General features: G+C 32.3%; 1 protein-coding gene across 2 annotated transcripts; it reads right to left on the reverse strand.

Annotated features, from left to right (window-relative positions):
* Positions 1–4,590: 4,590 nt before the first annotated feature.
* On the reverse strand, positions 4,591–9,100 carry LOC11443396 (septum-promoting GTP-binding protein 1). Of its 2 annotated transcripts, XR_003011188.2 has the most exons (7): positions 8,462–9,100; positions 8,054–8,174; positions 7,874–7,970; positions 7,594–7,633; positions 7,418–7,501; positions 5,281–5,507; positions 4,591–4,789 (listed from the first exon to the last, which is right to left on the reverse strand). XR_003011188.2 is itself a non-coding variant. In XM_003605855.4 (6 exons), exons 1-6 carry the CDS (start codon positions 8,783–8,785, stop codon positions 5,343–5,345), a joined length of 831 nt encoding a protein of 276 aa, XP_003605903.1. In that variant the 5' UTR covers positions 8,786–9,100; the 3' UTR covers positions 5,160–5,342. The 2 variants fall into 2 exon arrangements, 1 of the variants encoding a protein (XP_003605903.1); XM_003605855.4 differs by lacking the exon at positions 4,591–4,789 and having other exon boundaries at positions 5,160–5,507.
* Positions 9,101–10,337: the final 1,237 nt, after the last annotated feature.

A 10,337-nucleotide genomic window follows, 5' to 3' on the forward strand; every position in this document is an offset into this window, starting at 1 on the left:
ATCTAAAAATCCATTACAAATCTTCTTCTTTCGTTTTTTTTTTCCTTAAACCATACCAAACTTTTCATAATCACAACATCAAGCGACACAAACTTGTTTATAAAAAAATAAAATAATCACTTCATTTCTCAATTTCATTGATTGTTCAACTCCACACTCCCACCGTTCACTTTCACAAGTTCACAGCACCATCACTTCCTTCAAAAACGAATCAATAAAACCCTTCAAAAACAACTTCCACTTTATTGCCAATCAATGCTCAAAGAGTCCATCAATTGTTTCCTAATCGAATACCGCAACAGCACCACCAATTTAACTTATTTCATTTTTTCCACGTATTGTTCACACCACTCGAAACCCATTGACTCCACTTGTCTGGTTCTACATCGCGCTTGAATTTCACACCAATAGGTTATTAATGGGAAAAGAAGCTTCTAGAACAACTTCGATGATGGCGGTTAAGAATTTTCCAAATCCAATATATATTGTTATAATACTCACGCAAAATTAAAAATATATTAATCATAAGTATTCTTTTATCATTCACTAGAAAAACACTCTCAAAAAAATTTAAAAATTTCTCAATTTTTTCCTCTAATCTCATCCCTTCAAAGCACTCTCTTCTCTTCCCCTCCAAACTCCTAAATAAGCCTAAAAGTGTGTTTAAACAGAGAATTTTAATGAGGTAATGCAATCTTTTTGGAGTATTTGAATTGACTTGGACCAAATTCTACTCTTTGGGAAAATATTTTATCCATTTGACACCTCCAAAATTTGCAGTATGTTTTTTAGGAAATATTTGAAGTATTTTTTTTTTGTCGCTTCTAAAATTTGAAGTATTTAAAATAGACTTAAATATGCAAAGCCCCCTGTAAATTCGCGTGTTTTTGTTTTTCGTACATGTATCTGTTTTTCTTCTTTTTAAAACCACCCTTGTAAGGTAATAACCTTTTGCTTTTCGTCCCTCCCGTCAAAATCTGTTACAAAAACGCCTTGCTGGCTAACGGCGTGTGACGTGGCGGGTGCTGGCTTGGTTAAACACGCTTTTGTGGACCTGTAGATTTTCCCTTACTATATTATAGGGACCAAAACCAAAGACAAAAAGGTATCTAGGGACGAAATTAAAACACCTAAATAACAAAATTTGAAATTTAGGTGGCCTTCCAGATGGTCCCTGACTATATTACAGAGACCAAAACCAAAAACTAAAAGTTAGCGAGGGACGAAATTAAAAATGACAAAGTTACAAAATTTGAAATTAAAAACTCTTGTCGTTTCCATCTCTCTCTCTCTCTCTCTCTCTCTCTCTCTCTCTCTCTCTCTACCATATTCTTTTTCTTCTTCTTCTTCTGCGCCCTTGAGATCACATGCCATACTAAGAATCTCTTCATCATCCATTAAGTCTTTTTCACCAATTGAATTCCACAACTTCTTCATCATATGAAACGAAATTAAAAATCACGAAGTTAAAAACTCCTTCATCTTCTTCATCTTCTCTCTGTTGTATGGGTCCCATTCCTACTTGTATTTACTTTGTTACAATAATATGGAACATGGATAAATGTACCAATTCATATACCCAACTTCTTCCTTGGTCACCTCATAATAATAATAATAATAATAATAACAACAACAACAACAACAACGTAAAACATAAGAAGGATGTTTGCATTATTCATCTTATCCTTACAATTCTAATCTCAGCCTTCTCACTTCTTATGTGCTTCAAACTTTGTCATAATTCCATTAACAAGCAAGCACACACAACGACAACAAAGAATGGGAATTTGTTTTGCATATGGAATTATGATGGAAAAATAGCATATGTGGACATTATTAAAGAAACACAACACTTTGACATTAGATATTGCATCGGCACAAGAGCATATGGAAGTGTATACAAGACTCGATTACCATCTTGCAAAGTTGCCGCCTTAAAGAAATTTCACAACTATGAAGTAAAAGTGTCATCTTTTGATGCGAGTTTCAGAAATGAATGTGAGAATATTATCAGAAATAAAGCACATAAATATCGTTAAGCACATATCAACGTATTTAGCCAAATCAGCACCCGCCATGTTACATGTCGTTAGCCACCAAGGCGTTTTTGTAACAGAGTTTGACGGGAGGGACGATAAGCAAAAAGTTATTAACTTACAAGGGTGGGATGGAAAAGAAAGAAAAAAAAGATAGACGAAAAGCAAAAACACACAAGCTTACAAGAATCTTTTAAATATTTAAGCCTCTAAAATAACACCTAAATTACAAAAATTTCAAAATTCCCTCATTTTAACCAAGCACGCGTTTCTCACTTTTTCACGCGACTCTCACTCTCTTCTCTCGCGAAGCTTCATCGTGCCTCTCTCTCCTAGCCGCGGTGGTGTTTCTCTCTCCTTGTCGCCGTTTGCTTCTCTTTCCTCGGTGTCACAGTTCTCTCTGCACCTCGTTTTAATCGCTTATCGAACCATCTTTTTCAGATTTCTAGCTCAGGTATGTATATTTTTTGCTTATAATTGATAGATTTTAGTGCTTATTGATTTTACACTGTTGGAATTGATGGACTTCATTCTGTAAGCTGTTAGAACTTGTTCATTTCAGAGTTTTTTTGGATATTTAGTTGTTAGAATTGACTTATTTCACTGTTTTCTGAATTAAACCATTAGAATTGATGGATTTCACTATGTAAGTTGTTAGAATTTGTTGATTTCAGAGTTTTTTGGATTTTAAGTTGTTAGAATTGACTTATTTCATCGTTTTTCTGAGTTAAGTCATTAGAATTGATGGATTTCACTGTGTAAGCTGCTAGAACTTATTGATTTCAGAGTTTTTTTTTGGATTTTAAGTTGTTAGAATCGACTTATTTCATTGTATTTATGAGTTAAGCCATTAGAATTGATGGATTTCACTATGTAAGTTGTTAAAACTTGTTGATTTCAGAGTTTTTTGGATTTTAAGTTGTTAGAATTATCTTATTTCATTGTGTAAGCTTGTGGTTTGTGTTTGATTGACTTTTTGTTAATAAGTAGATGCTGCTCTTGTTTTTGATAGGCTAGTACCATATAGAAAGTTTTTTTTTTCTTTTTTATCATACTTCAAGTCATATTTTCTTGTGTTTAGATTTCAAGCAAAAATGGACACTAGTATAGTCAATGATTCAATAGCTTCAAGAAAACGTAAAAGAGATGAAGAGGAGATGAGAGAGCTTAAGGAAACAACGTTCATTGTTAGTGTTGTTACTATGATAAACGTGTCTTTGAGGAAGGATATACATCTTGTTGAAACTACCAAGACCTTTTCGTTATTGGGATGAAGCAGTTTTGACATCTTGTTTTTTGATTAATAGAATGTCTTCTTCCTCTGTTGATCATAAAATACCACATTCCATTTTATTTCCTTACGAACCATTGTTTCATGTTGCTCCTCGGATATTTGGATGCACCTGTTTTGTGCATGACATGTCTCTAGGTCTTGATAATTTTTCTTCCTCGGCCATCAAATGTGTTTTTCTGGGATAGTTGTTATTACATTTATGCAGATGTAACCTTTTATTAAAGAAAAGTTGTACTTCTCACCTTTTTTAATTTAAGTCATGCTAAGAGATTATGGTTTTATATTAGATAAATGAGTCTTTGAGACATAACTGGGATCAATCTACTTTCTTAATCGTCGTGAACATAAACCTCAAATTGTAATTGAACTAGAAATTAAAGTTATCAACCAAAGAGATAAAGGAGATTTAATAAATCTTAATCATTTGTCATCATTCTGTTTCAACTCTGTTTATTTTCTTTACAACTTTATCACTTGTGCGATTTGATACACTTTCCGAATTTGTCATCATTTAACTATCTTCGTATATCTATATCTTCATATATCACCTAGTATATTTTTTTTCTGACATAGTTATTTTAGTTTAAACTTCTATGGATGAAGAAGATCAATTAGATTCTTGTTTATTGTTTGGAAGTGTGAATGAAAATAGAGAGGAGAATATTGAATGTACAAGCAGGGCCGTCCCTAAGAATTCGGAGGCTCGGCTCTAGGAATGAAAAGAAGTCAGTGATAAAATCAAAACGTATTTTTTTAAAAAAAACAATGTTCTATTTATACTTTTTAAAAGATAAATATAAGGTGCCGTGTATATACGGTACACCAAAAGGTGAAAATGACTACCGTATGTATGGGGAACCCTCACCTAACACCAAAAGCAAGAGGACCTAATTCTAATAGGCCTAAAAGGCTAAAACAAGGGGACAGAAAATAGCTGGGGGTATTAAAAAAAATTGGAGGGCAGTAATACTAGTGGGTATTAAAAAAAAATTGAGGCTCATGACTAAGGGAAGCCCAGCTCTGTTGAGCTGTTTGCACCTCCTCAGAACCGGGCCTGTACAAGTCAAAAAGAAGAAAAAGAGATTCTTCATTTTGCATGGAGTTTTATTATTATTGTTGTTGATCCAAAAAGATCCAAAAACTATTCTATTTATAGAGATGTCAATTTTTTTAAGAAATAAATAGGAGCTCTACTCTGTGACGTACTTTGAAATTGATTTCCTTGATAAAATTTCACAAGCTGAATTCTTAAATTTAATCTTGATTAAAATCAATTGACCATAATCTAATATTTGAAAACCACATAACTAATGTTAGTTTTGGTTCCTTAGTATTAATTGATGATGTGAAACTCTACCAAATCTAAAGATGTCCAATACTTCATCAATAAAAAACAAAAGAACCATGTAATTTGATTTGTTTATTTCAGCAGACACTTTGGATTGCCACAACTCCATAACTGTGTGAGAAATAAAAGGAAACAAAAGGAGAATCAGTACATGGCCAAGGCTAATTCAAAATTTTCTAAGTACTTTTAGCAATTAAAAAAAAAGAAGACAAATCCTTCAAAGCATAATACAAACATCATGGACTAATTTATAGTAACCTTAATAACATGTTTGAATCGACTGTGAGTTTGACAAAACCATAATAACATAACAATTTCATTGAAACTTAAATTATAGCTTTTGTCAAAATCACATATAGTTCTGTCAAACTTATTGTCAATCTAAACTCGTACTAATTCTCTTATATGTTTCTATTTCTTTTATTTCTCACTAGTCTAGCCTTTTATTGCTATCCATTTAAAAACCACACTTTTTGTGTGATGATTGAAATTTGAACATTGTTATTTCCATTGGAAATGACATGTCTATGTACCTAACAACTCAATTGTCCCAAGAGTGATGATATTTTGACTTAACATCTCTACTTGGTCGGTTGACTTACTTTTTTGGAGATTGAGCAAATTACTTCAACATTTTCTTCTACGTAAATGTACACATAGATTTTCAGAAATCAATGATGGGTTCTCCAACATTTAGATTCCTTTCCACTGTCCAAGGTAAGTCAAAGAGTTTTGCAGTGATAAACTTGAAGATCTTGTTGACATTGATGTTGTATGTTGCACTTGAAAAGAACAAAGTGGCATTCAATGCCTTTGCATATGTTCTTGCCTGTTAATTCAATGTTCAAATGTCAGAAGCATACATCAAAATCTTATCTTCATCTTCATGACATTAAAATCTACTAAATGCTTAACTTGATTCCAAATAAATGGGTTGTCTGCCTTAGGTTCAATGATCATCAAACATACACTGACTTCTTATAATGGATTATGGGGTCCATATTTAAAGGATTTTGATTTCAACAAATTCATGCATTCACGAAGAGGCCTGACACCATGTTGATAGTCATTGGATCAAAATCGAACAGTGATATTACTTTTAAAAAGTAACATAAATATCAAATTTAAAATACGAACTGTCCAATCTCGATCCAACGACTATTAACCGTCCAATGACACCATGTTGATGGTCACTAGATCAAAATCAAACATTGATATTACTTTTGAAAAAGTAACAGAAATACCAAGTTTAAAATACAAGTCGTTTAATCTCGATCCAACGACTATTAATCGTCCAATGACGCCACAGTGATAGTCATTGGATCAAAATAGAACATTGGTATTACTTTTAAAAAGTAATAGAAATACCTAGTTTAAAATATGAATCGTCAAATCTGGATCCAACGACTATCAATCGTCCAATGACACCAAGTAGATAGTCATTGGATCAAAATCAAACATTGATATTACTTTTGAAAAAGTAACAGAAATACCAAATTTAAAATATGAATCGTCCAATCTCAATCCAACGACTATTAATGTCATGAGTATGTGGATTGCTGATTAGAGCAAATCCACATTCATGTTTATCTTGTTGCAAAGTAATCCATCAATTTAGTCAATGGATTTGACAAGAACACTAGTCTAAAAAAAGTTCTTATTTAGTCCATAATTAAATTGATCATGAATTTGACAGAATTTGTATCTACTAGCATAATATTTGACAAAAGTTACACTAAAAAATTTCAACAAAATCATAAATTCTTTTGTGATTTTGTCAAATTATCTAAAATTTCAAACATGCACATGCACCAAAAGGACCAAATTAGTGGTATATGCATGGGATCCACAAGTGGCACCACTATGCTATATGCAGGTGATTGATTCTAATTGGAACACTATATGTGATTAAAATTATCTTCAATAAGACTACCCTACATAGAAATTTTTAGTGTCAATAGGTAACGTGTAAGAAAAGTAGGGGTCTCTTCGTGTGTTGTCTCCTAAGAATCCTATCAATCACTTTCATCTGAATTGACGTTGCAACTGAAAACAATTTTTTTTATATTTTGATGTTTAATAATCATTATCATAGGAATGACAAAACAATAAAGGAAGATTTTGAAGCATATACTGAAAAGTTAAATTGGTGCTTATTCAACTTTTCTCAATAAAGCATGAACCAAATTGATTAGTATTACAAGTAGATTTTGTAGGCTTCTAATGGAATTTATCCTTTTGGAACAAAAAGTTGTTATAAGTAATTAAAATCAAATTCAATGTTTATCTTAAAATATGGATTATACTTACAATCTTACAAAACCAGCTTAAACGATGAAAACCGAATCCACTTATAAATCCATATTCATGTTTTATCTCATTCAATGTGAGACTTTTAACAATTACTTTTGCTATATTTTATCGAAAATATAATTAAGATTGAAAAAATAATTCGTCGCTTGTTTGAATTGACGTCAGGTGATATATTATCGCGTCCCTATGCAAAGTTGAACGTGATTTTAAGAAGTTGATGGTCCTAAATTCCATGAAAACGTGGATAGTTGCCGTGATTTTGGCCTAACGTGGAATTCCCACCGCCAAAACCTCAAAAAGTCACTAGTGACGAATTTTCAATCTTCTAAAAATTAAGATGGAAGGGTTCTAAATTCACGATATTCACAGCAGTGATTAATCACCGCTCAACCAAACATACACAAATTTGAAAGTTAGAGCGATTACCTCACTAGCGATGGTCCATTGCATATCAATAGGGAGCTGAATGAAATCATCAAACTTGGTTCCTATCAACACCGGAATTGCCGTCTACAACAATCAAAAGCATACATCACTATTAATTAAAATTCAATGCCAATCAATTTTCAGCAGAAATTTAGTACAGAAAATGATAATGTTACCTGATTCCATTTCCTTGCTTCTTTATACCATCCCAGAACACTGAAATAAATCCAAAAAATAGGAATGATTCTTCTTAGCAATTAACTTTCAAAAAAACTTTCACCAAATATAATTGACATCAGAAAATTACTAATTCACATTGCCCCTCAGGGGCGTATAAGTGGTCGGTGGATCAAAATCAAACAATTCAGATTTCAATTACTACATTAGTCCGATCTCGATTCAATATCCAATTACCATCGATGTGCCGGCTACACACATACAGAAATCGAAAATTACCTGTTTAATGTGCATCGACTTGTAAGATCAAACATGATCAAAATTGCCACTGAGTCCTTACATGCCATTGGAAGCTGGTCTTCTGATTTTCCATCCCCTTCATATATAATATTAAACATTGATCAAATTATATTTATAAGTGACCCTAAAATCATCAAATTAAAATTAAAATTTATATACCTTGTACTTCCCAGATACAATAGGATATACGTGCTCCACTCACAACCAATGTTTTGTCCATTTGATTTGGTCCTTTCCTCTGTTCCACTCCCTGCTCTTTTTCATTCCCAACATATTTCACCTGCAACACATTTTTTCAACAAAAAATAACTTTGATTCAATCCATTGAGATATCAAATTCAATAAAACAAAACAAAATATTGCTTTGTGATTATGAAGCACGGATATCGACACAAACATGGAGACGGAGACACGGCTAAAAATTTGAGAAATTCACATAATTCAGTGAAATAATGTGTTGGTGACAGACACTACATGTGTCCGACACCGGAACACGGCTAATCTCAGAAGTGTCCGTGCTTGATAGCTTTGTCATTATGGACACAAAAAAAGTGATGATAAACTTACCAAAAAGCTGGTTTTTCCAATTTGGCAATCACCCAACAAGCTAATTTTGAGTGAAACCAAATCAGTATCCAATTCATTTGTGTTAAAAACAGGTGGTTGGATAGCAGTTTCGACGGTGGAATCCAACAACGAAGCCCGCGGAGATGGCAATGCTGAATGCGGAGTTAACATGCTGTATGTAGCATTAGCACCGGGCTGCTTACCTGAGCAGACAAGCAGTCGGTGCAGAGCTCGAAGAATACATCTCCGGAGCAACGATACGCGGCTGTGAAGCCTCCTTCGCAGCGCGAAGGAGTGACCATTTTTTAGACAAAAGTCTGACATATTTTTTTCAGTTTTTTTATTTTTATTTTCTCGAAAGATTTTCGAGAAAATAAGAAAAGTGAAAGTGTGTGTATGTATGTCTCTCTGAGCGGAATGGAATGAAGCGGAATAGAATGAAACAAAAATGGAATGGGTTGGATGGCTTCAAGTGCAACAAGTGAATCTCTCGGCCATGAAAATGAAAAAGGAGCTTGTGTAGTTTTGATTCATAGTATTGAAACTGTAAGGGTAATTTGGGGATATGAATGTTCTCTCTCTCTAGTCTTTATGTTTCTGCTTTTACGCTTCGGTTACAAACTCACAACGACTTTTTTGCTTAGTGAGTGAGATCACTACTTTAACGCTACGGTTGACCGTTAAATTGTGGTCACTCTCCATTTTAATTATCATTTTTTATTTTTCTTTTTCAAAATTCATTTTTAGTTTTATTCGTGGTTACGGTTTCTTTTTCATTTATTTTAGTTTTTTTTTTTGTCATAGATGAAGTGGTAAACTCACACATAACTGTGAAGTCTCGAGTTTGAACCCAGATCACGACGTCCGGCTTTGTAATTTCTGCATTTGTCAGTTGAGTTAAGACTTCTAAATATATTAATAAGTAGTGTCTTTGGTTCGGTTGATAGAAATATTAATAATATAAGCAGGACCGTTCCTGTGAAATATGAGGCTTGACTCTCCTTTTAAAATAGGCCCTTAATAAAATAAAACGTAATTTTTCTGTGTAGCTAAACTTCATTAAAAAAAATCATAATCAGAATAACTTCTAAATATGAAAGGAATTAAAAAAAATTAAGTGAAAGAGGTGAAATTTATCTAACGGTGTCGTTTGGATTTGTCACTCATCTGTTGTGGAAAATGATTTGTCACTCCTACGTTAAACAGTGGTGAAAACTTCATAAAAAAATCTACCATTAATATAGTTTACTATTTTAGATGTCCAAAGAAAATTTTAAATTTTTCAATAATTTAAAATTACATTTACAAAGTGAGTTTGATAACATGAATTTATTTTACACGACAATACATCTCCATTAAACGCTTCATACTTATAGTCATTTTAATGCTTTTTATAAAAGTTAATTTTTTTCGAATGACAAAGTTAATAGTTAGTTTGTTAAATTAATATTTGCGCTTCTTTGTTTGTTTTTGAACTGTGAACCTCCAACCTCTTAGTTCAAACCAATTGATCCAAACCTCCAAATATTTTTATAAAATTTATTTTAATTTTTTCATTTTATTATAGTATTGATTTTTTATTTTTGATTTTACTTATGTTCATCATTTTTAGATTATGACGTTTATTGCAGAATATATCAACAATCAAAACTATTGACAATAATTAATATTAATACTCTATTAATAAAAAAATATAATTTTATAAATTATTATACATTTCTTAGTTTTTATGCATAACCTTAAAAAGAATGATTTAAATGGGAGAGTATGAAGAATGATATTTTTGTTTTGCCTCGTGTTTTTTGTTGTTTGTGACTAAGATAGTGACATCTTGATTACCATACCAGGTGGCAGATTTCCATACACATCTCATGCA

The sequence above is a fragment of the Medicago truncatula genome, chromosome 4, assembly GCF_003473485.1.
Source record: "Medicago truncatula cultivar Jemalong A17 chromosome 4, MtrunA17r5.0-ANR, whole genome shotgun sequence".
Classification (NCBI taxonomy): Eukaryota; Viridiplantae; Streptophyta; class Magnoliopsida; order Fabales; family Fabaceae; genus Medicago; species Medicago truncatula.